This window comes from Petaurus breviceps, unplaced genomic scaffold (assembly GCF_028583685.1).
Source record: "Petaurus breviceps papuanus isolate PSGF00001 unplaced genomic scaffold, PetGlider_PUasm1.0 339, whole genome shotgun sequence".
In the NCBI taxonomy this organism is placed as follows: Eukaryota; Metazoa; Chordata; class Mammalia; order Diprotodontia; family Petauridae; genus Petaurus; species Petaurus breviceps.
Genome location: NW_027186112.1, coordinates 1,548,070 through 1,573,046, shown reverse-complemented (window position 1 = coordinate 1,573,046; position 24,977 = coordinate 1,548,070). Strand labels below are relative to the sequence as shown.

At 42.8% G+C, this 24,977-nt stretch overlaps 1 protein-coding gene across 1 annotated transcript in view; it reads left to right on the top strand.

Moving 5' to 3' along the window:
• Positions 1-103: 103 nt before the first annotated feature.
• Positions 104-24,977, top strand: part of GFUS (GDP-L-fucose synthase) — a 26,400-nt gene continuing 1,526 nt past the window's right edge. Inside the window, exons 1-7 of the mRNA XM_069096932.1 lie at positions 104-218; positions 5,174-5,330; positions 13,824-13,938; positions 16,076-16,204; positions 16,353-16,426; positions 23,577-23,710; positions 23,993-24,057. Of these exons, the coding sequence (XP_068953033.1) occupies positions 5,185-5,330; positions 13,824-13,938; positions 16,076-16,204; positions 16,353-16,426; positions 23,577-23,710; positions 23,993-24,057 (663 nt within the window). The 5' untranslated portion in view covers positions 104-218; positions 5,174-5,184. The remainder of the gene's footprint in view (positions 219-5,173; positions 5,331-13,823; positions 13,939-16,075; positions 16,205-16,352; positions 16,427-23,576; positions 23,711-23,992; positions 24,058-24,977) is intronic.

The following is a 24,977-nucleotide window of genomic DNA, read 5'->3' as shown; positions in this document are numbered from 1 at the left end:
TACATTTCCCAGAATTCTTTGTGTTAGGAAGGTACCGTATGTGAGAGAAAAAAAAAAAAAAACCTTCGTTCACAAAACAGGACTACATTTCCCAGTATCCCACGGGGCTCTCCGTCCCGCCCCTCCTCGCTCCCTTCTTTGGCTGGATCCTCTTACGTTGCCAGCGTGGACTCCTGCCGGAAGCAGCTGTGGAGCAGCAGGTGGAGTCCGAAGCTGAGGTGGGAGTCCTGGTGGGGGGAAGGCGGAATGGGGAAAGTGGGAGTTGGGGAGGTCCGTGGCCTGGCGTGGCATCACTTGTTCCCCAAGGGTCAGCAAAAAATGAGCTTAGAGATCAAGTCTGCCCGTTGGACAGAGGGGGGAAACTGAGGCCCAGAGTCTGAGGTGCCTTTGTCGTTCAGTAGTTTCGGGCTCTTCCTGACTCCGTTTGGATTTTTCTTGGCAAAGATACTGGAGTGGTTTGCCATTTCCTTCTCCAACTCATTTTACAGATGAGAAAACTGAGGCAAACTGGGTTAAGTGACATGCCTACGTTTCCACAGTTAGTAAATGTTTGAGTCCGAATTTGAATTCAGGTCCGCATCCACTGCCCCTGGGGTGCCCTTAAGGGCCCACAGAAGACACGCCCACACTGTATCTCGAGGGATGGAAGGGTTTGATCCCCTCCTCTCTCTCCTCTCCCCTCCCTGCTGAGCGCCTCTGCCCCAATCCTTCTCCCCTCCCTTCCAATGCCCAACTCCCTTGTGGTTATTTCCTTTTTATTCTAAGTATTACATACATATGTGCATGTTGTTTCCCCCTACAGAATGTCAGCAACTTGAAGGCAAGGCAGGGCAACATGCATTTATTTATTAGACTCCTACTATGTCCCAGGCACTGAACCAAATGGTGGAGATACAAAAAAGTGCAAGAGATCATGCCTGCCTTTAAGGACCTTGCAGTCTAAAGGAGGAGATAACATGAAACAACTATGAAGGAGCTGTTTCACCTTTGTCTTTGTACCCTAGGCCCCTGGCACAATGTATATACATAGTAGATGTTTAATAAATGCTTGTTGATTAGTTGTTGGGGGGCAGGGGCGAGCTGATCTTGCACCTACCCATCCACACACAAAGGGAGGAAGAGAGGAGAGAATCGGAGAAAAGGGACTTGGGATCATGATTGCTGTCTTAGACTTTTGAAGGACTGTTTTATAGAAAAAGGATTAGCCTCATTTTCCTTGGCCGGAGAGAGAAAAAAGGAGTAGGTAATGGTGAAAGGCAGATTTCAGAAAGGAAAAGGGCTATATAAAATTATTTAATCAAAAACATTTATTAAGCACCTGATAAGTACTGTGTGTAGAAAGACAAAAAGAGAGCGTCCTCTGCCCTTAAAGGACTTTATATTTGCTGCCTTGGGAGGAAGTAGGTACCTCCTCATTGGGGAACTCTGTAGGCATATTGAGCTGATTCTGTGACAGCTGTTGTAAAGAGCTCTCCAGCCTTAAGAAGAAAGGTGGAATAGGTGGGCCTTTAAGTTCCTTTCCATCCACTGTGTATCTATGACCCTGACTTGTCCAAGTGAGAGGAAAGGGAGAGTGTTGGAGAGAACGTTGATAATAGGTCCTGGCTGGCCTTGGCCTGAATCCAGGACTTTTATGCTTTCCCAGGACAATTTGAATGGATATGTGGGCTCCAAGAAGTACAGATCTTAGAGTTTTTTTCTTCACACTCCTACACGATCCTCTCTTACCCTCTTGTATCCCCAGGGGAGAGACTCCCTGCTCACTTCAGTTGTTCCTTTCCCACTATAAGACTGGTCCTGAGGGGGTATGGTAGGATTAGTATTTATTTTGTGAGTGGGTGCCCTTGACTAACTCCCAGTAGACTCTTCTTAAATGACAGGTGGCAAAGAGAAGGCCATTATCCCGGGTGGAGGCAGCCTAACCCATGAACCTTCTTCCCTGTCCCTCCTACTCCTTGGCCAGAACATGGGCTTCTTTTATCTATGACCTCTGCCTTTTGCCTAATTAGAAATTCAACCTGATGAGGAGTAGGAGTCCATTAGAATCTTGGACTAGGAATCAGGGGACTTGGGTTTGAAACCTTTTTGCTTCTTATCTGTGTGACCCTTTGCAACACAATTTCATTTCTCTGGACCTGTTTCTGCATCTGTTAAATGGGGTGGAATATACTTATGCTACTATACTGTTGTGAGTAAAGCATTTTGTAAACCTTAAAACACTACAAAAGTAAGGGTTGTTATCTTTGTGGTTGTTGTTATATTATTCTTATTGCTTTTGATGGGACTCAGCTAGGATTGACCCTGTGACAAATTGTTATCCTACTATATTATTATTTTATATTTACTGTTCTCTGGACAGTTGCACAGGTGACTTAAAAAAATAAAACAAACCACTTGGTTTGTAATTGATTAAAACTATTAGATTTAGGGGTGACTAGGTGGTGCAGTGAATAGAACACTGGCCCTGGAGTCAGGAGGACCTGAGTTCAAATCCAACCTCAGACACTTGACACACTTAATAGTCTTGTGACTTTGGGCAAGTCACTTAACCCCAATTGCCCTCCAAAAAGCAAAAACAACAACAACAAAGTATTAGACTTTAATCTCCCTGAGAACATCCTGAGTCTAACTCCAGCAGCAGGCACCACAGTGGGGATGATGTGCACCTCCTCCTGACTCCACAGCATTTTGATCTCCTCTGCCAAGTCTGTATTTTTAAAGCTTCTGGTCCACATAGCTTTGGCAGCATCTACTAAAAAGCATTGCTCTTAATGCTTGTTAACTTGACTTCCCAAGGCTTTGTGGATCAATCTTACATCCAGGAGATTGTAGGCAACACTTCAGTCTGTGCTAGAGGTCTGGTTCCAGACCAGCTGATTGGCTGATTTCTCCGGGATATCTTGAGATCTGAATCTGTTGTAGCAGTGGTGGTGGTAGGAAGGAGACTTGTAATCTGTCAGGTCTTGAATAGTAGTAGCTTGTCATGTGTATTTCTAGTCACTGGGTTACGCTGTTAGGTATTGAGTAGTTGCCAGACTTTGCCACCTGCACTGAGCCATAGTCTCTACCCTTTCCTTGAATAATCTACATTGATCATAAAGCCCAGACTCCTTAAGATAACTGTAATTTCCAGTAGCTGTTATTAGTATTGATTTGTTGGAATGAGGGAAGGAAGGATGAAGAAGCAGCAGGTGGGGGAAGGGGGTTGGGAGGGGGTAGGAGAGGAAAGGAGGAAAGGACCAAAAGAACAACATATGTTGGTAAGTGTCTGCTCTTTACATAGCTCTGTGCTAGACACTGAGAGAGACACCGAGTTTAGAAGAAACACTTTTTCTGCCCTCATGAAACTTGTGGTTAAGTATGGGGATAAGGCAGAAACACTAATAATAGTAATGATAATTATTATTATTATAGCTAACATTTATGTAGTGCTTTAAGATTAGTAAAGTACTTTAAATATATTATTTGATCCTCAAAATGGGGTAAGTGCTATTATTAGCCCCATTTTACAGATGAGGAAACTGAGGTTGAGAAAAGATAAATGACTTGCTCAGGGTCACACAGCTAGTTAACTGATTGGTGCAGAAGTCAAACTTTGGTCTTTCTGACCTCTGTAATGGTAACGGAATTTAAAGATCCCCTTGTATTGGCTTGGTTTTTGGGTTGAGTTTAAAACCCAGAACTTATGAATCCCGCTTGTGGGATGGACTTGTTGATGTGAAGAGAGGGGGCTGAACTGGGAAGAGCTGGTGCCATGGATTTAGAGAAAAACCCAAGCAGAGAGAGGCAAGAAGAACTTCTGGGAGCCAGCATCTGGAGACTGCTGCTACTGTCGGAGAGAGAGAAATGAGAACTGAGGACCGAACTGGGAAGAAGCATGACTGTGGTGCCAGTATTTGGTCTGTTTTGATATTACTTTGCCAGATGCATCTGCTGGAAAAGGACAGTGCTGTTGTCGCAGAGGTTCTGGAACCTTGCTGTTGGTTCAGAAGCCCTGATGGAGGATTTTCTTTTATGTTTACAGAAATCCTGAAGGAGGGTCTTGCTGATGTTTTCAGGGGTCCTGAGACTGTTCTGCAGCAGAGTGATTGATGAGGACACTGGCAATGTATATTGTGGCTTTGTTAAGCTTTGTCTTCCTTGGAACAGAGATTGCTGAGAACTTGCCTAGGGTCAAGATGAAGAAAAGGCTTGTCTTTGGGTATTAAATGCTGTGATGATATAACCTTGTGGTGGCTTAAGGGTAGATGGCCCTCCACTACTCTCCATCTGCTCTCCACTTCCCCTTTGAAAAGATTGTTGGTGGTGATGGATGGTATTATAATTCAGTTATGGTCCAGGGGTGGAAAACTTTTGACTTTTATACTTTGTGACTGACCAAATTGTTTATGATTGGAAACTAATCTCTGGTTGAATAGAGAGAAGACTTTGTGATTGACTAAATGTATGTACTCCCAGGGGTGGAATACTTGGACCTTAGTACTTCGTGATTGAATTGACTGAGTTACCCTGTATTTTGATTTTCTGCGAATGTTTTGCCTTAATCTGTCACTGAATAAATGGAGTTTGCTATGTTCATAATCCAAACCTGGAAGTTGCTTGTGCTTGGCATTACAACCCCAAGTCCAGTGCCCTTGTCTATTACACCACCTAGCTGTCTCAGAATCTCAAGTGTATCAGAGAGGTACACAACAAAGTATTATGTGAGGTTGGAGCACAGGAGGTCTTATGTGAAGGGATCTGAAAAGGCTTCATGAATCAGGAGGTGGAGTTGAGTGGTCTAAAACAGAACTGCAACTGAGCCCTGTCCATGGACATCACATAACCTCTGCTTGAACAGTAATAATGTCATGTAAGGTTGTTGTGAAGTTCAAATGAGCCAATATGTGCAAAATGCTCTACAAAGGTAATTGATTGTTATTACCTTCTTACAGTAGGTTTGGGGCAGGTAAGGGGAAGGACCCAACTTTTCTTTTCTTTTTTTTTTTTTAAAGCAATTGGGGTTAAGTAACTTGCTCAAGGTTACACGGCCAGTTATTTTGTGTGGGTGCTAAGTATCTGAGGCCGGAACTGATCCCAGTTCTCCTAACTCCGGGGCCAGCGCTCTTATTCAGTGCACCACCTGGCCGCCCCCCAACTTTTCTTACCTTGTCTGTGACCTTGGTCCCCACAGGTGCAGCAGGCATGGCAGACCCCTCAGAGGGCACTCGGATCCTGGTCACTGGGGGCTCTGGCCTAGTGGGGAAGGCCATACAGAGAGTGGTAGCTGATGGTGCCAGCCAACCTGGGGAACAGTGGATATTTGTCTCCTCCAAGGATGCAGACCTGATGTAAGTGATTCATACCTTTTTCCCCTGGGCTCTTACACATATCTTTTTCTCTCTATCCAGGCAGTAGGGTTGGGTTGTATTAGACTGGAATGAGCTAGGAATGAGCCAGACCTAGGGCATAGCAGTAATGCCAGTCTGCCTAATTCCCACCCTGGGCAAACATCCTGGTCCCCCACCTTATGCCAAGAAAGCCAGATCTTACTCACATAATAACTTTATTATAAATTTAAAAGGAATAACAAGTTGTACATAATTGATTTGCTGTTTCATGTGCAGTCATCTTCTTCATTATACTATGTTATAGAAATGTTTTTTATTCTGTGGATTAAAAATAAATAAAAAAGAATTAAGAGAACTAGCTTAACTTGCCCCACCCTTTCTCGTCCTACTTCTACCTGGAAGCCCAGCCACTTCCATTAGCCCTTCTCTTTAGTGTCTTTCTCCCCTTTCCCCAGGCTACCACATAGCCACACATCTCTTGTCCCTTGGCTTCTTGGTCCCTGGTCCCTTACACTACTAGTCAGTTAATCGCTCATTTATTCAGTCTTAGGTGTTTTTTAGTTGTTTGTAGTCTGACTCTTTGTGACCCCATTTGGGATTTTCTTGGCAAAGATACTAAAATGGTTTGCCCAAGGTCTAGTAAGTGTTAAGTGTCTGAAGCCGGATTTGAACTCAGGTCCTCCAGACTCCAGGGCCAGTGCTATATTCATTGCACCACCCAGCTGCCCCTATCTATGAGATTCTTATAAATTTTTTATTTAGATGGGCAAGTAGGCATATGCTTTAGTGCCCTATTCCTTTTTCTCTTATTCTTGGGGTTCATAGAAAATAATGGAAGACGAGCATTGATAGAATTCCCCTATTTACAGTGTTTCCTATATTTTTAGCAGATATTGCCTTGTAAATGCATGATTTTTCAACAAACTAACCACCATATTGTTTCTTTATTTTTTTTTTTTGGAGGGCAATTGGAGTTAAGTGATTTGCCCAAAGTCACACGGATAGTAAGTGTGTCAAGTGTCTGAGGCTGGATTTGAACTCAGGTCCTCCTGACTCCAGGGTGGGTGCTCCATTCACTGCGCCACCTAGCCACCCCCACCATACTGTTTCACATATAACACATGGGAGGTGCTAGAGTTTTTGGATTCCAGCTTCTAACAGGTTCACTCTTACTCTGGTCAGATAGGAAGGACAGGAAGACAGCTTCAGAGAGGTTAATCTTTATTCTAGTCTAGTCTTCTCAAGAGGGAGTTGCTAATAATGGGAGAACCAATTCCTACAGCATTCCCTAATAACCCTTCTCACAGGGGCCAGTGAAAATATAATAGGATCTAGAACTCCTATGGAATCCCCTGAGCCTCAGTAGGGGCTGGTTGAGGCAAACACAGATTCCCCCCCAGCCTTGAGAGGGACCAATCAAGTTACACACAACATTACACTCTCATATTCCCCTATGGGTTCCCCCCTCACTGACCAGTGCCCACTTGATTTATAGGGCAACAGACAAAGAAGGCATCTGGCAAACATTAAGCTCACAGGGTAACTTTAGCAATATTGTCATTTTGTGCAAGGGAAGTAAATATCAATTATGTCACCCCTATATTTCATGGTGCAGTCACAATAGGACTGTCTTTCACTATGATTCTAGGAATTACTGTCTAGGGTCCTTGGGGCTATTCTGGGAGTTATGTCTAACACCTGGAAACTAGACATTGCCATGGCCATGGATCCTGACAAACTGAACTCTAAAAAAAGATAACAAAATTTTTACATATACTCCACTCCTCCTGCCTGAATCCTGGCCTTTACAATCAAAACAGGCAATACTTTGGCCCTTACAATCAACACGTGACACCTTTAGAGGTCCTTGAGCCAAGAAACTAAAACATAACATTCACAATCCATAATAACAACAATAACATGGTACAATAACAAGAATATAGGCTGCAGCAACACAGACCTTGTGTTGGGTATCCTATATATAACAACAGTGTAGTACCAGAGTGGGTACATGGCCTCAAACAGACACAAAAATAGCTTGCCCTTTTCCCCAACAAGTATGGCCAACTAAAACAAACTTAGCATTCAGTATGTAACAGCACACAGTATGTGCCACACAGTATGTACCTGCTTTGTACGTTCTTCAGGGACCAAAATCTTTAGGGAGTAAGCAGCCAGCTCCTCCTTCCTTCAGGTACTGTCCATAATATTGCTTATACATCAGGGGGCCCTGGGCCAGGGTCTTCCCACATCCCCAGGGGCAGTAGAGAACACAACACAATCCACCCCTAGGTCACAGTTCATTCCAGGGCCACAATAGATTACAATCCCCTCGATCAAAGCAGAGGGCCCAAATCTTCTCTCTGAAAGTCCTCTTGGGGTGTGTCCTTCTCCATGATGCAGCTTCAGACTCCCACTAGGTGCTCAAATAAGCCAAAAAGTCTGAGTCTTAGCACTACTCCAGCTCCTGCCACAAGGTCTGGGGGGCAGCTGGACAACAAAGCCAAGAGGCTGGACTCCCAGGGTGTTATGGCACATCCCCCATCCCACCATGGACAGCTCCACCCCATGGTCCCTACCTATCCCAGGGGGACGTAGCACGAAAGCACATTCAGTGCTCCTGCCTTGCTGAAAAGCTTTTATCTTGGTGCAAGGCTGAGTCCCCAACTCTGTGGTTCCTCCTCCTGCAGGTCTGGGGGCTGAGCACTCCCTGCTCCTGCCACAGTCTAGATTCAGGCAGCTCTCTGCTCCTGCTGTATGCCTGGGGGATACACTGGGGAAGGGGCTGCTCCATTCCAAGCTCTCTCTGCTCTTGTCAGGGTCCAGGCACAACAGGTGCCAGGGGCTCTTTCCTGCACCCCCCCCCCCCACCTCCTGTCTCTGGCCCACATCCCTCCAGCTCCTGGCAGCTTGTCTTCCTTCAGCCTCATGTAGGGAGGGGCCACTTTTCCCATGCACCCTTTCCCTTCATTACAACATATCCAAAGTTCTCCTCCAACTCATCAGATAACTGTGCCTCTTGAGCAGAGGGAATAATAAATATCCAAGCCCTGAGAATTTTGGTCTTAATCTCTAACACTTTTTGGGTTTTCTCCTGTGCCTCTTTTTCCTCCCATTCCTGGGATAAATCAGCCTGAACCTCCTGTACCTGGGTTCTATTGACAACAGTTTGTCAGTGTTTTTTCTCACAAGGGCTAACTTTAATCAAACTTTAACACAAGAAACTGAATTGCCCATTCAGCTCCCCCCACCTCCCAGTCATGTTTAACTCTCACAGCCTTGGCTCCCACTAGTTTCCTCAGGAGTGCTGGTGCAGTAAGGAGGGGGAAAAAAGGGGTTATCTCCCAGGGCCCCTGCTCTAGGCACTGGGGAAACTGCTCCCTCTGCTGCTGCTGCTGCTGCTGCTTCTTGCTTGGTTTTTCTCAGGTTATGGTTGCCTGTTCCACCATCACTGCTTCTGCCAGTGGGTCAAGGTCTCTCTGAATACTGCCACTTCTGCAACTGCACACTGACTCTTCTATACCTTCAGGGCTGTCAGTCTGGATCTCCCAAAGCATTTCTACAATTCCCTCAGCCTTTCTAGCTCCCTTCTTAACAAGGATACCCACAATTTTTAGCAAAACCCAGAAGCAAAACTTAAAAGCCTCTAGGGGTAGGGGGTACATCCTCCCACTCCTGGGAAGGGGTCAATACTCCATCCTCCCATCCCTGGGGAGGGTTTCATAGCTACCATAGCTACAAAAAATACCACAATAATTCCAGTCCCACTAAACCCCATCTTCTCTTTGCCTTTAGTCTTCACAGATCCTATCCTTGTCACCAGTTGTTTCACAGATAACACAAGGGAGGAACTGGAGTTTTTAGACTCTAACAGGTTCACTCCTGATATGGTCAGACAGGAAGACAGCTTCAGAGAGGTTAATAATCTTACTTTATTCTAATCTAGTCTTCTCAAGAGAGAGTTGCTGATAATGGGAGGACCAACTCCTGCAGCATTCCCTAATCACCCTTCTCACAGGGGCCAGTGAGAACATAGTAGGATCTATGGCTCCTGTGGAAGCCCCTAAGCCTCAGTGGGGGCTGGTTGAGGCTAACACAGATCCCCCCTGTGTGGGACAAAAGGACTCTTGCCCAACTAAAAATAAGCAGAGATATCTCCAAGTGGAGACAGGAAGGATTTATTGAATTATTTCTTCTTGCAAGAAGGGCGGTCTCACTACTAGAGGCAGTCTAGTAGGAGAGGCAAAATATAAAATGCAAAGCTTGGTTATATACCAAAAAAAACACCTCTTCCCACACCCACCCCTTGTCCTGTCCTGTTCCCATTAATTAGGAACTGAGGCTCATAATCTTAACCACAAAAATCTGCTGGCATTGCAAGTGAAATGTCAGTAATATCAAAAAGCAAAAGGTGCATGTCTAGCGGACCCAAAAACAGACAAAATATGTCTTCATTATCAACTTAGATATGAAAGCAGAAGATAAATGTTGTAACTATATCAATATAGGTATGAAAGCAGATAGTATTTTCTGAATCATGGGATTTTAGGACATGGTGACCTTCCCAGAGTTCCACAGCAGGATTTCCAATTTTATATTTGTACAGGTCAGATGGTGGTCAGTGGAAACAAGTCTGGGACATTTGGGCCTGTGGTTAAATTTGCAGGGTCTGTGCTTTCCCCTCCTATAAATAGTTAAGCTTAGCAAAAACTTCAGCTTATTACCAGGGAAGTAAAGCAAGGGTCCCAGGCTCTCAGCTCAGGCTACTAAGTCTTTGGTACTTTATTACAATTCTGTTCAGATTTCTGGAATGTTACCTGAGAAGTTTTCACTTTTATTCCATTCACCCCCAAGCCTTGAGGGTGGTAGATCAAGTCACACACAGCAACACACTGTCATATTCCCCTATGGGTTCCCCTCTCACTGACCAGTGCCCACTTGATTTATAGGGCAACAGACAAAGAAGGCACCTTGCAGACATTAAGCTCACAGGTTAACTTTAGCAATATTGTCATTTTGTGCAAGGGAAGTAAATACCAATTATGTCACCCCTGTATTTCATGGTGTAGTCACAATAGGACTGTCTTTCACTATGATTCTAGGAATTACTGTCTAGGGTCCTTGGGGATATTCTGGGATTTATATCTAACACCTGGAAACTAGATATTGTCATGGCCATGGATCCTGAAAAACAACTCTAAAAAGGATACTAAAATACTCCTTATATAAACATACCCAGTAGAGAAACAGGTCACATGTATAAAACTTAGGAATCTGATAACGAAGTTTATTGAAAGATTTTGGGGTTTTTTTGGTCTTTATTAATTTGTTTACTTTTAGTTTACATGATTTATTACCACAATTCCTTGGGTTTCAAATTTTCTCTCCCTCCTGAAAGTTATTTTTTGTAGCCAGAGGAGGTCTTGGGTCAGGTTGGGATACACAGGAGGGACTCCTCAGGTCTGTCTTGAGTTGGATCTCCACCTGCTAGCCAATATTATAGAAGTTTATAGTCACAGATTGGCTAGATGGGGAAAGAAACTGATCTAGGGAAAGCGCAGTGCTTTTCTAAATAATCTCCCCCAGGAGTCTCTGGAGGGGTTGAAGCACTAAAATACTTTCCACCAGCTGTCTGACTCAGATCAGCTGAGGTTGGGAAAAGTGAGGGTATCAGCACTTGTGTTACCCTTTATTTTAAGAATCCTAAATGGCTGGGGAGGGGACTAGGAGTTAGCCTAAACTCCCCCTCCCAACATGACTCACAAACCCTTTTTTTTTTTTTCTTTCTGGAGGTGGGGAAGGTAGGGCAATTGGGGTTAAGTGACTTGGCCAGTTTTGTGTTAAGTGTCTGAGACTGGATTTGAACTCAGGTCCTCCTGACTCCAGGGCTGGTGTTCTATTCACTGTGCCACCTAGCTGCCCCTCCACACAAACCCTTTCTGAAGCATATTAAGGGTTGTTTCAGTTTCCTAGTTCCCTGGGATTCTAGGGCAGTGATTAGCAGAATAGGGTGGTGAGAATTGGATCAGATAGTTCATCCTTCTTATCTCTAGGTAAGATGTGGAAATCCACTCTCTATAAGAGCTAAGGGAAACCACTGAGAAAATGCTGCACCTGGACTGTGCTGAGCATTATCAGTTTTAGAAACAGTAAGAAATCTTCCCAGTAGTTTAGAGATATAAGGCAAAATGGTAAAATTTCAATAAGTTGCTTTAGTGAAGAGAAAACGGTTACGAATTCCTAAGGAGTTTTTTGTTGTCTGGGTTGTTAACTAGCTTGCTCAAAGTCAGTGGAAATGACCTTTAGCTTTACTTCTTAAGGGAGAACAATAGAGCCTTTATTCTAAGGAATTACAGATTTTCCTTTGGAGTCTGACCTAGATAGGGTTGGGAGGTGGGACAGGAAACCACAATATTAAAGGAGAAAAGGATCTAGTTTACCAATATAGCTATGTATGCATGTGTACATTTTCTAGCAAAGCAATGTTATAATTTAGGTTTAGGGTGGAAGGCTGTTATTTGCCATTTTAAATTTTTTTTTGAGGGGGGACGGCAGGGCAGTTGGGGTTGAGTGACTTGCCTAAGGTCACACCGCTAGTAAGTGTTAAGTGTCTGAGGCCGGATTTGAACTCAGGTCCTCCTGACTCCAGGGCCAGAACCCTATTCACTGTGCTACCTAGCTACCCCAAATTTCAAAATTTTTAAGTGTAGACACATCTTTATACAATATTAACAAGGGTATAAAACTAGAGACCAGACAGTAGGGAAAGCATTCCAGGCATCAAGTTCTATTGGTCTTGAAAGCATATGCAGTTGGTGATATCCTCTCCTCAGTTACCTTTTTTTTTTTTCAGTACTAATAAGGGCTGAGATTTTTTTCCCCAAAAATCTTTGATATCTTCCTGTTTTTCACATAGCTTATGAATCAGTCCCTCAACATTAGGAATGACTGATAAATCATTTTGTATGTCATTTGATTATATACATATGATCACCTTAAATAGTAATTTGATGCTTTCTCTGTCCCTGTTTGATGCTTGTCATAATAATAATAGCTAGCATTTATATAGCAATACATATTGCTATATATTCTATATATCCCTATAACTGTCTATTTCTATGTACAATCTTGTTTGATCCTCACAACAACCGTGTAAGTGCTATTATTTTCTTTTTTTTGTAACATTCTTTTTTAAATTATTTATTTTTAGTTTTCAACATTCACTTTCATAACTTTTAAATTTTCTCCCCCTCCCTTTCCAGGATGGCTTGCAGTCTGATAGAAGCACTACACATGCATTCCTATTAAACACATTTTCACATTACTCATGTTGCATATAAGAATTATAACAAATGGAAAAAACCATGAGAAAGAAAAAACAGCAACAAAATAAAACAAAACCAAAAAGAAAATAGTCTGCTTTGTTCTGCATTCAGACTCTATAGTTCTTTCTCTGGATATAGATGGCGTTTTCCATCATGTGTCCTTTGGAATTGTTTTAAGTCCTTGCATTGCTGAGAAGGGCTAAATCTATCAAAACCAATCCTTGAACAATGTGGCTGTTCCTGTGTATATTATTCCCATTTTAAAGAAGGGAAAACTAAGTTCACGGGAGGTAAAGTGATTCATGAGGTGGGATTTGAACTCAGGTCCTCCTGTCTCCAAGTCTGACACTCTTAATCCACTGTGCCACTTAGCTGCTTTGTGATATTTAGAGCCTTCCTGATTCTCCTCTTGTACAAAGGATTTGGGATATGTAGACGTGGTTTCTGTTAGTCTGCAAATCTTTTTGTCTTATTTTCATTCCTTTTTCTGGATACCTGCTTTTCACCATTCATACCTGTTCCCACCTTTGCATTAAAGTAACTGAGTGACAAATTGTATATTGAATTTTTTGGAAGGTCTTTTCAAGTTCTTTGCAGAATTTCTCTTTGTCTTCTGCTACTGATCTTGGAAGATAAGTTTATAATTATTTTCACGATGGTTCCTTTGCAAATACTTATCATCAAACAACACAGTACAAGATGATAAAATGTTGTTCTTTGTTGCTTTTTGGCACATGATAAAACCAGCTTTTCCTATAACTTTATTAAGATCATAGATTTATGGCTAGAGGAGACCTTAGAGGCCACTGAGTCCAAATTACTCATTTTATAGATGAGGAAACTGAGGTTAAGTGACTAGTCCAGAGTCATACAGTCAGTGTCTACCTGTGAGCCATCTTTCCATTTATCTGCAACTTCCTTCTGTCTTCTAGATTTGTTTATAGCAAAATCATCAGGATTGATACATTTCAGTTCCTGTCCTTAAGGAATAGTATGTCTGTTCCTTGCTCATTGCATCAGAGTCTCACATTTGGAATACCAAGAGCTAAGTTAATGTGCACGCACATTTTTTACTGTATGATTCATAGCTCCCTCTGCTCTGCACACGATATACACATAATAAAAATGTATGTTGAGTCAGGGTATGATTTGCCTCTCCCCTTGCCAGGGACACAGCCCAGACCCGAGCCCTGTTTGAGAAGCACCGGCCTACACATGTCATCCATTTGGCAGCCATGGTGGGTGGCCTCTTCCGGAACATCAAGTATAACCTGGACTTCTGGGTAAGGAAGCCTTCTGCCCTTAGAGCTGGAAATGGGGAAGACCCTTCAAGGTACTCCCTCTTCCTCCTCCTCTCTCAATTTCCTGAGGTGCTGTCTTGGAACTTCTCAAGAGGAAGTGTGCCCAGTGGTAGGACTCATTCCTGTGTAGAATTATGCAAGTATTAAGCCCTTCCTAAGGACCAACTGTATGCCCAGGGTTCCTGGAAGCTGGGAGAAAGAAACATGACAGAGCCAGAGGTTTAGGGGCTCATTGAAGAGCTGGGGAAACTAGTATATTTTTTAAGGTTTTATGCCCTAATACCACATATGTGTGAGTATGTGTGAGTATGTGTGTGTGTGTGTGCATGTGATTGAAGACCAACATGGAGGGTGCAGTTCCATGCAACCAGAATTTATTCGGTACATACTAGATTGGTTGAAGCAGCAATTTGGGTTAGGTCTCTGCCAAGGGCATGGTTCCTGAGCACCCGTAGTGCCCGAGCCCCAGCTCTTCCCCAGCACCTCCTGTCCCCAGTCATACCCCCTAGGCCTGCCAGCCCTTCAGTCTTACTTGGATTTGGCTTGGGTTGAAGTTCAGTTACAACTTGATAGCTTTGTAACTTTTTAGAAGGCACTTCCCACTCTGAAGTTCCATATTTCCATATTTAAAATAGGGATTTAATATTTAAAACAGGGATAACAATACTTAGTATTGTGTGCTTTGGAGGGCCGTTGTGGGCAAAGTGCTTTGTAAACATTTGAGTTCTCTAGAAATGGGGAGATGCAATCATAGAGTCAGTACTGAGAATGTCAGAGTTGGAAGGGACCATAGAGCTCCTCTAATCTGGGGGTTCCTAACCTTTTTCAGGCCATGGCCCCCTTTGGCAGTCTGGTGAAACTGTGGACCTCCTTCTCAAAATAATATTGTTGGTTAAAATTTGCCTTTTCTTCCCACTCCAACCTACCCTCCCTCCCAAATGAGAATGAAAGAAAAAAAAAACCGTTACAAACATGAATAATCAGACAAAATACGTTTTCTACTTTGGCCATGTTCAAAAAACATATATGTCTCACTCTGTCCTCTGAGGCTTACACCTCTTTATCAGGAGGTGGGTAGTGTGTTTCATCATTAGTCATCTGGAATTGGGATTGGTCATTATGTTGATTAGAGCTCCTAATTCTTTTAAAGTTTTTTTAAGTCTTTACCATATTGTTGTCATTGTATGAATTGTTCTCCTAGTTCATAATACTGTTTTTAAATGCATAAAATAAAATTTAGAGGATTACAAAGGAAAAAAGTTCTATCAAATTACTATACACGCACAGATGTAGGTATAGGTATATATAGATATTTATATGTAGGTATATATAGATATTTATATCTATATATGACTGAGGTCACAGGCCCCACGATCTGCATGTTTTCTGGGCTGCAATTTGATCATCTCCTCTTGTCTCCTTGAGCCAGTATGGTAAAATAGATTGGAAGGAACAAAACTTGGGTTCTGATCCTGACTCTGCTACTTACTAACTGTGATAATGACTTTGGGCAAATCACTTTGCCTCTGAGCCTCAATTTCCTCAACTATAAAATGAGGACAATAATAATTGTACTATTCACCTTATGAGGAAAAGTGCTTTGTAAACTTTAAAGGACTATAGAATTACGGAATCTGATTGAGTTGGCAAGGATTTTAAAGGCCAACTTGTTAATCCTGTAGCTGCATAAGAAGTCCCTCTACAACCTACCCAATTTCTGGTCATTCAGCCTTTGCTTGAAGACTCTAATGAGCCTATTTTACTTTTAGATAGCTCTAGTTATTGGGAAATCTTCACTTTTATCAAGCCAAAATCTTCTTGGCTGCAGGGTCTTCCCACTAGTTCAAGCAGAACAAGGCTAACTTAACTCTTCCAGATGAGAGCCTTTCAGGTATTTGAACACAGCTGTCACACTCCTCTAAGCCTCTTCTTCTCTCTAGTATTCTAGATCTGTCCAAACCCCTCATTTTACTAAAGAAGGAACTGCGGCCCAGAGAAAGCAACTAGCTGGAGGTCAATTGAAAAGGAATTGGCAGTGAATTGTAGGGGAGGGGGAAAGGAAAATCATAGATGACTGTGGCTGAGTGGGGACATCATGTTCTGTCTCTCACTTCTCCAGAGGAAGAACATTCAGATCAATGACAACGTCCTACACTCAGCCTATGAGGTGGGCACCCAGAAGGTGATCTCCTGCCTCTCCACCTGTATCTTCCCTGACAAGACCACCTATCCCATCGATGAGACCATGGTAAAGCCCCTTGCCCTTGAGTGCCTGATGGAGGGAGGGGAGAGGACTGGGAGGAAGGGGCAAGTGGAAGTGTGGGCCCCCCAGTACCTTTGGGCCTCAAGGATCTCTTTCTCTTTCTTTCTCTCCCCTTTCCCATCCCTACACTCAGATTCACAACGGACCCCCACACAACAGCAACTTCGGCTACTCCTATGCTAAGCGCATGATCGACGTGCAAAACAGGTCTGGGGTGGTTGGGAGGCAGCAGTGCCAAAAGCCTCAGGCCGCTGTCTTGTCACACACACTTCCAGGCCTCACAAGCCCCACTTTCCAACCAGTCAATCATCGAGCATTTATTAAGCACCTACTGTATTAAACACCGGGCATACAAAAATGGTAATATAATTATTATAAGAATAGCTCATATTTATGTAGCTTTTACTATGTACTGGCTCTCTGCTAAGTGCTTTACAAATACTTTATTTCAGAAATGAAGTAAACCCTTCTCTCATTAAGATTATGTTCATTTGGGAGAGACAGCAAGTACATATATAATCAACCAATCAAGCATCTATTAAGTACCTATTTATTAAGTACTTATTTATAGTTATATAACCTATTTATTAAGTAGCTAATTAAGTCAGTCTATTTGCTACATGCTGGGGATACAATGGATGGGATCAATCCCTACCTTCAAGGAATTTTCTATCTAATTTGGGAGATAATGTGTACATAAATGGGTATATACAAGATTCGTGCAGAGTAAAAGGAGAGTAACCTTAAAGTGTAAGGCACTAGTGTCTAGAGGATCCTAGAAAGACTTTCTTCAGACAGCGGCATTTCAGCTGAACCTTGAAGCAAGCCAAAGACTCTAATAATCCAAGATGAAAGGGAGAGCGTGCCAGGCATGCGGGACAGCCAGTGCAGAAGTATAGAGGTGGGAGAGGTGTGTTGTATATGAGGAATTGCCAGAAGGCTGGGATGATGAGACTATAGAGGGGAATAATACATAAGAAGACTAGAAAAATAAGGAGAAAAGAACAAGGCTGTGAAGAGCTTTATTTCTTAAAATGAGTTTTTTATTGATGTATTGGGGTTTTTTTATAGCACCATAGTTTTCCCCTAGTTTCCCTTCCTCTCTCAGAGAGCCATCCCATATAACAAATAGTATTTTTTAGAAGGGAAAAAATGAAAAAGAAGATGGGAAAATGAAATAAATAATCTATACATCAGAAGAGTCTAAAAATGTATATACTGTACAAGACTTATGGGCCTTTCATCCCTGCAGAAGGGTTAAGTCAGGGTACCTTCTCATATCTTTTCTTTCAAGGCACGCTTGGTCTTTATAATTTTGCAGCATTCACTTTTGACTCTGTGTGTGTGTGTGTGTGTGTATGTGTGTGTATGGGGGTTGTTTCTATTGTTGTAGTCATTTATATATATTGTTTTCCCGTCTCTGCTTACTTCACTCTGCATCAGTTCATATGGATCTTTTCATACTTCTCTGTATTCATCATTTCTTACAGCATAGTAGCATTATATTACATTCACGTACCATAATTTGTATAGCTGTCCCCCAATCAGTGTGCCTCTACCTTGTTTCCAATTCTTTGCTATCAGAAAAAATACTGCTATAAATATTTTGATATATGGAGACTTCTTATCAGTAGCCTCTTTGGGGTATGAATCTAATAATGGAATCCCTGGGTAAAGGGGTATAGACATTTTAGTCACTTTATTTGCATAATTCCAAACTGTTTTCCAAAATGGTTGTACTGATCTACAGCTCCTCTAACCATGTACTAGTGTGAATAGCCTTCCTTTTTGCTCACATCTCTTTTGAGAAAGTTTCTAGGGAAGTGTTGAGAAGAGTTCTAGGAAGGTGATATCAGGGTGAGGCTGAGGTACAGTGTGTAGTCAGGGTCATGATTTAGTGGACGTCTTTGGGACATGCACCCAGGAGAACCATGTAGCAGCTCTTGCACTACATGTTTTTTGGGCTACAGTTTGATCATCTCCTCTTGTCTACTTGAGCAATGTAGTATAGTGGATTGGAAGGAAGAAGACTTGGGTTCTAATCCTAACTGGTACTTACTAACTGTGTGACCTTGGGCAAATCACTTTGCCTCTGAGCCTCAATTTCCTCAACTATAAAATGAGGACAATAGTAATTGTACTATTCACCTTATGAGGAAAAGTGCTTTGCAAACTTTAAAGGACTGTAGAAATACAGAATCAGATTCTGAGTTGGCAATTTGTTACCTGCATAAGAATTCCCTCTACAGCACAACCAATATTTGGTCATCTAGCCTGTGCTTGAAGATTCTAGTGAGTCAGTTTCACTTTTGGACAGCTCTAGTTATTGGGAAATCTTCACTTTCATCAAGCCAAAATCTTCTCGACTGCATTGTCTTCCCAGTAGTTCAGGCAGAACAAGGCTAATTTAACTCTTCCAGAAGAGAGCCTTTCAGGTATTTGAACACAGCTGTCATGTTCCTCTAAGTCTTTTCTTCTCTCTACCAACCATTTCTTTCAACATATTGATATGACCACGAGGCTTCTGTCATCCTTGTTGTCCTCTTTTTTTTTTTTTTATCTTTTTGCTTTTTGGAGGGCAGTTGGGGTTAAGTGACTTTCCAAAGGTCACACGGCTAGTTTTTGTGTTGTGTCTGAGGCCGGATTTGAACTCACGTCCTCCTGACTCCAGGGCTGGTGCTCTATTCACTGTACCATCTAGCCACCCCTCTTGTTGTCCTCTTTCCAAAAATATGATGCTCTTGAATTGGGAACTCCATGATTGGTCATGAAAGCATTGTTATGTTTTAGCCAAAGGAACTTTGGCCTTTAGAAGAGCCTGGTCTTTGAGTGAGCTTCTCTAAAACCACCTTTCATCAAGTTCCTCAGAAACTTCACAAGCATGTTTTCTCTTATCTTTGTGGAACTACTTGCATTCATGGTCACCAAATTTTAGAGGGATTGTATAAGAAGGTAGCCTGCCACCATCATTTTACACACAGGAATACACAGGCCCAGAAAGGTAAAGAAAGTGACTTGTCCAAGATAATAAGCTGGTGGCTGAACTGGGATAAGAATCCAAATTTCCTAATTCCCAAGTCAGTGCATTTTGCTATCTGCCAAGTACAGCTAGGTTGTTAGTTGCTAGTGATTCTACCTTAATATGAAACAAATATAGTACATTGGACAGTTTCTAAAATCTCATTCTCACACCTCTAGTACTGTTGATAGTGGCTTCTAGATAGTAATTTTTTTTTGACTGATTACATTTCTATATGGTGCTTTGCATAAATAATTCTAACTGAAGAAACTACTGAATTAAGAGGCTTTTTTGGTTTGTATATATGGGAAGGTTTATTACCTTTTACCTTACCTTCCATTTGCTTTTTCTTTTTTTAGGAACTAGTCCTGCCTGGACAAAAAGCTGACCACCAATGTGTTACACTTGTTATTCTTTCCATTGGCTCTAATGTTTTCCTTGGTGTCAGGATTATAAGTCAGGTAGGTTAGAATTGAATGAGCTCAGTAAGTTAAAAGGGAAGTATATTTTTGACTTCCATGCAGATTTTCCCTTAGAACTCAGGGAAAATAGACTAGATAGTAAAAATATGGCTTCCCCAAACCCAGATATCTATCTCCTCAGAGAGAACACAGTCTAGGTTTAAGGCAACTGAGTTAATAAAGGGCAAAATGCTAGTTTTTGAGATACGATACAAGTTATGCAGATTTCCTGTCTTCATTATCCTGGATAATCTCTCCTCATTACAGCTGTTTTAGAAAGCAGTGAAATCTCGTTGCCCGAGTGTCTTTCCTATGGTTGCCGTCTTGCCTCCACTGTGTTGTTTCTGTTGTGCCCATGAAACCTGAAGTTCTTCTGTGCAGAATATGCATCTATGTAGCATATAGTGAAAATGTTGTTAATAAAATGAGTGTACTCATGCCCTCCCTTGAACACAGTCCTCCAGAGTACAGCAGGATTGGCTCGGTTCCCTAATTCTGAATGCTCTGCTTGTGCTAATACAACCTAAGATTACATTAGCTTCTTCACTTCCCACATCACATTGTTGCTTTATTGGGTCCAAGATCTCTTTCAAACACTTCCTTCTATTCTCACCTCCTCCATCTCATATTTATGAAACTGAGAGTAGGACTTTACATTTATGCCTATGAAATTCCATCTTATTCTAGCCTGTAGAGACCTTTTCGGCTCCTGCCACACCAGAGAGTTACGTTATCTCACTTTTGTGTCATCGGCAGATTTGATGAGCCCCACCGTCTCTGCCTTTTTTCCAGTTCTTTGAAGCCAAGGACAGATCCATGGATCATGACAATAGAGGCCTCCTTACATGCTGACAATGAAAAATGACTCATCCAAACAGTTCTAAATTCACTTGTATCTCTCTCAGTGTTCTCCAAAAGGATAGCATAAGTTTTAAAAGTTTTTAAAAACTTTGCCACAACCTAAACAACTTATGTCTTTTGCATTCTCCTGATCTCCTAGTCTAGTAACCCTCTCTAAAAAACCAGTGAGCTTATTACTCTTTCGTGACTCAATCTTCATGGAGCCATGTTAGATCTCTGTGATCTCTGTGTGTTTCATTTTCTAGATGTTCCATCTCTTTAGTGACATATTCTAGAATTCTCTTCCAGGAATCAAGGTCAGTTATAATGATTTGGAGATTTCACTTTCTTTTTTGAAAAATAGGACATTCTCCCTTCTCTAGTTTCATGGCACCTGTCTTCTCCATGATCTTTTAGCGACCACTGACAGTTGCTCAGAAATCACAATCTATCATTTTTTCAGTGAGATTCATCTGGTTCCAAGGACTTGAAATAATTGAGGATAGCTAGATGCTCCCTTAATATCTCCCCATTTGAGTTGGGCATGAGCTCCTTATTAGTTATTTTTAAATGTTTTGTCCTTTCAAGTTCCAAGATACTCTCCTGAATGGAAAATAAGGAAACTAGGAGTAAGCTCGTTCTGATTTCTCTATTGTGTGCCATTTCATCACAACAGCATTCCTATTCCTTTGAGCCTTCTCTTTTCCCTCCAATATAGTTTAAAAAAAAACACCAAAAGCCCTTTTTTGCTCTCCTTATGTTTCCTTCCCATTTTTCTCATTTCTAGCTTTGGTATTCCTGACACTTCCAGAATCGTGCCAAACATTTCTATTCACTCTGTTACCCTCTCTTGAGTCCATTACCTGGATCTTCTAGGAGTCTAAACGTGTAACTGGGTTCCCTTTGCATTCATATTTTTTAACAACTCCCCTGTCCTCATTAGAACTGTTTTATTTTGTCTTCAGGATCTCAGTTATTTGAATTATTACAAGATTGATTGTTCTTATTATAGGATTGATTTTTTTAATAGGATCTCATATATATATATATATATATATTATATATATCTCAACATCCCCCCAAGGCCTATAGAAATAACAGTTCATAAGAACTTACTTAACTGGGCTTGTCCTCTGGTGACAAGTCTGTCACTGGGCCTGTGCTTAAATCCATGTCTGGCTTGAAAGGTCCTCCTCCTGGACCCCAGGTCACTGTGGCAGAGCCTCTAAGAAGCCAGGGTGCTCACTATGCTACAGAAAAGCATCAGAGAAGTCTCATTATAGTTGTCAAATCCTGTCCTTTCTACCTTCTCAGCATCTTGTATTCATTTCCTTTTCTCTGCTCATCCAGTCACCACCTGGGAGCAGGTGCTTCTCACTTCTCACCAGGACTAGTACAGTAGACTTCCACTGCTCTCCCTGCCTCAATCTCTCTCCATTCTAATCCATCCTCCACTCAGCTATCAACATGATTTTTCCTAAAGCATAAGTCCAATCATATCATATCCCTTCTTTACTCAAAAAATTCCAGTGGTTCCTCTTGTTTGGTATTTAACACTTCATAATCTGGCCCTTTTCTACTTTTCCAGCCATCTTCTACTTTACTGCTCTCTACCCACACTATCTATGATCCAGCTACACTGGCCTGTTTGCTGCTTCTTGATCCCAACGCCATCTCCCTTCTCTGTGCCTTTGTACTAGCTGCCCCCCATGCCTGGGATGAATAGGCTTCCCCCATCTTGGCTTCTCTGGTTTTCTGATTTCCTTCAAGACTCTCCTCAAGTCCCATCTGATGCATAATGCCTTTCCTGGGTTCTTTCTTCTCTTTCCCCTTCCACTAGAGCCGTTTACTCTGTGTGTGTGTGTGTGTGTGCGCGCATGCATGCGTGCGTGCATGCGTGTGTGTGTGTGTGTGTGTGTGTGTGTGTGTAAGATGTACTTCATTATTTCTACCTTGACATTAGGATGTGGCATGGACTATTGTTACCTAGTGTCTCCAAAACTTAGCACAGTTCCTGGCCCATAATTAGCTCCAAATAAATGCTTGTTGAGTGACTGATTTGAATCTCTCACCTTCATTTGGCATCAGTATTAAACTAGAAACATAAATATCATCATCATTATCATTACGTGTGCCTGGTATATGGTAAGTGCTTAATATATTAATAATTACAGGTTGATTATCCTCAGCCAATGCTCTCCAATTCATCCAGCATTTATTAAACATCCAGTTGTGCATTGGAATAATAGCCCAACATTTCAATAATATTTTACATAATCTTGTTTGATCCTCTCACAGCAAGTCTATGAGAGGTAGGTACTGCCATTGTCACTAACCCAATCTTACAGATGAAGATATGGGCCCATTGAGGGGAGGGGACTTGTCTGAAGTTGGATAGTAAGGGGTGGAACTGAGAGTTGAGCTCAGGTTTCATGAAGTCTGAGAGCTGAAAGGACCTTCAGTGGCCATACACAAGAGGAATTCTTACTATATATAACCCTACACAACAAGTAGCCATCCAGCTTTGGCATCCAAATCCAGGTTGTGACCATTACACCATAGCTGACCTCACCTCTTCTGTGGGCCTCAGGTTCCTTGTCTATTCAATGAGCCAGAGTTTAAGGTCCTTTCTGGCTTTCACATCCTCTGAAAAAAGCATCACCTCTTGCTGCAGGTAGTCAAGGTGTTTACATATGGACTGGGCTGGAGCTTTGGGTAAACTTTGGATAGTCCCTATGTGCTTAGTTCAGAGCCCAGTCCATCTTGGGAAGAGGGAAGAGGAAGAAAAAAACCAAGTCTATACCTCAGTGACCTCCCAGCCAGGAGACAGAACAAGATAGGATAAGGATAGGATCCAGGTCTAGCCATGTGGTACAGAATACCCAGGCTGTAGAAGTAGGAGGAAGGAGAGGTCACTGACTATGGGAACAGTCAGAGGGCTTCCTGCAGGGGGTGGGTTGATCTGGGCCCGGAAAGATGAGTCCTGTGTACCCTGTAAGGAGAGCCCCAACCAGCCCCACCCTCACTCCCACCCCAGGGCTTACTTCCAGCAGTATGGCTGTACCTTCACTGCTGTCATCCCCACAAACGTCTTTGGACCCCATGACAACTTCAACATTGAAGACGGCCATGTGCTTCCTGGCCTCATCCACAAAGTCTACCTTGCAAAGCGTGAGTCTGTCTGCATTTTTGTGCATATGTCTGTTTGCACCTCTTTGTCTTGTGTGTGCATGTGTGCGTGTCCTGGGACATAAAACGGCCTTCTATCCCCATCTCCAACCCCCATGTTCACTGTATTAGGCTTAGTCCCAGGAGAATCATTTGTTCCTAAACTCAAAAGCGGAGGATTTTTTGGGTGTGTCTTACTCAGCTGCTTCACATCTGACCCCCTCCAGGCCCAGTGTCAGGGTGGTCTGGTCTCTTCCTTATTCCATCCTCCTTTCCCCTTTTTAGGCAGTGGCTCAGCTCTGACCGTGTGGGGCACTGGGAAGCCTCGAAGGCAGTTCATCTACTCCTTGGTAAGTGTTCATCCAGATGCCTTGGTTTTCTGAGAGGAGGTCAAGCTTCCTCTCTGATAAAGGCCTTTCCAGTCTACACCCACATGTACACATGATGTCCCTCTCTCTAATCAGGCTGGGAGCCTCTCTCAGCTCTGAAAGGGACCCTAGCCCTCTAGTGTTCAGTGAGTCATCCCATCTGTGCTGACAGCCCCAGGTGTCCCTGGCCAGAATCAGTCCAGGAGAAGAAGGAAGCCTGGGCTCAGCGTTTACAGAGTTCACAGGCCAGTGTGTGAGTGGAGACACTCTGCAAGATGGAAGTTACAGAGAGAGATTTTTGGTTTGATGAAAGGGAACACTTCCAACAGCAGGAGAACAGCCTGCCTTAGGCGCAGTGAGCTGCTTATCACTGGAAGCTGTCAAGAGGATTCCTGCTCAGGGAGAGACAGGCCTCACTCACTTCCAAGGGCCCTTCCCACTGAAGGTTTGTGGTTTCATGAGCTCAGAAACTAGAGGCCATGGCTGGAACCCTCAGAGGAGCTGGGCCTGAGCTGGGTCCGAGGAAGGCTGTTGCAGATGGCGGTAACCAGCTCTGGATGGCTTTGATCTAGCTGGGTTGGCTTCCTTAAGGACCATCTGCTCCCCAGACTGCTGGAGGTGATGTCCCCTTGGCTCCAGACCTCCTCTCCATGGGTAGTGGTAGACTCAGGAGTCAGAGGGGCTTGGGTTTCCTTGCACTGTGTACTGCCTGTGACCTTGGAGAAGTCATAGAATCACCCTGCCTTTACTTGATGACCTCGGAAGTCTCTTTTAGCTCTAAGTCTGTGTTCTTTTACTAACTCCTAGACTGCCTGTTCTCAAGCCCCCTTTGCCTTTCCTGGATTAGGACTACTAGACCTAGAGTTCCTCTTTTCCCTGGGCCCACAGGGGCTGGGCTAGGC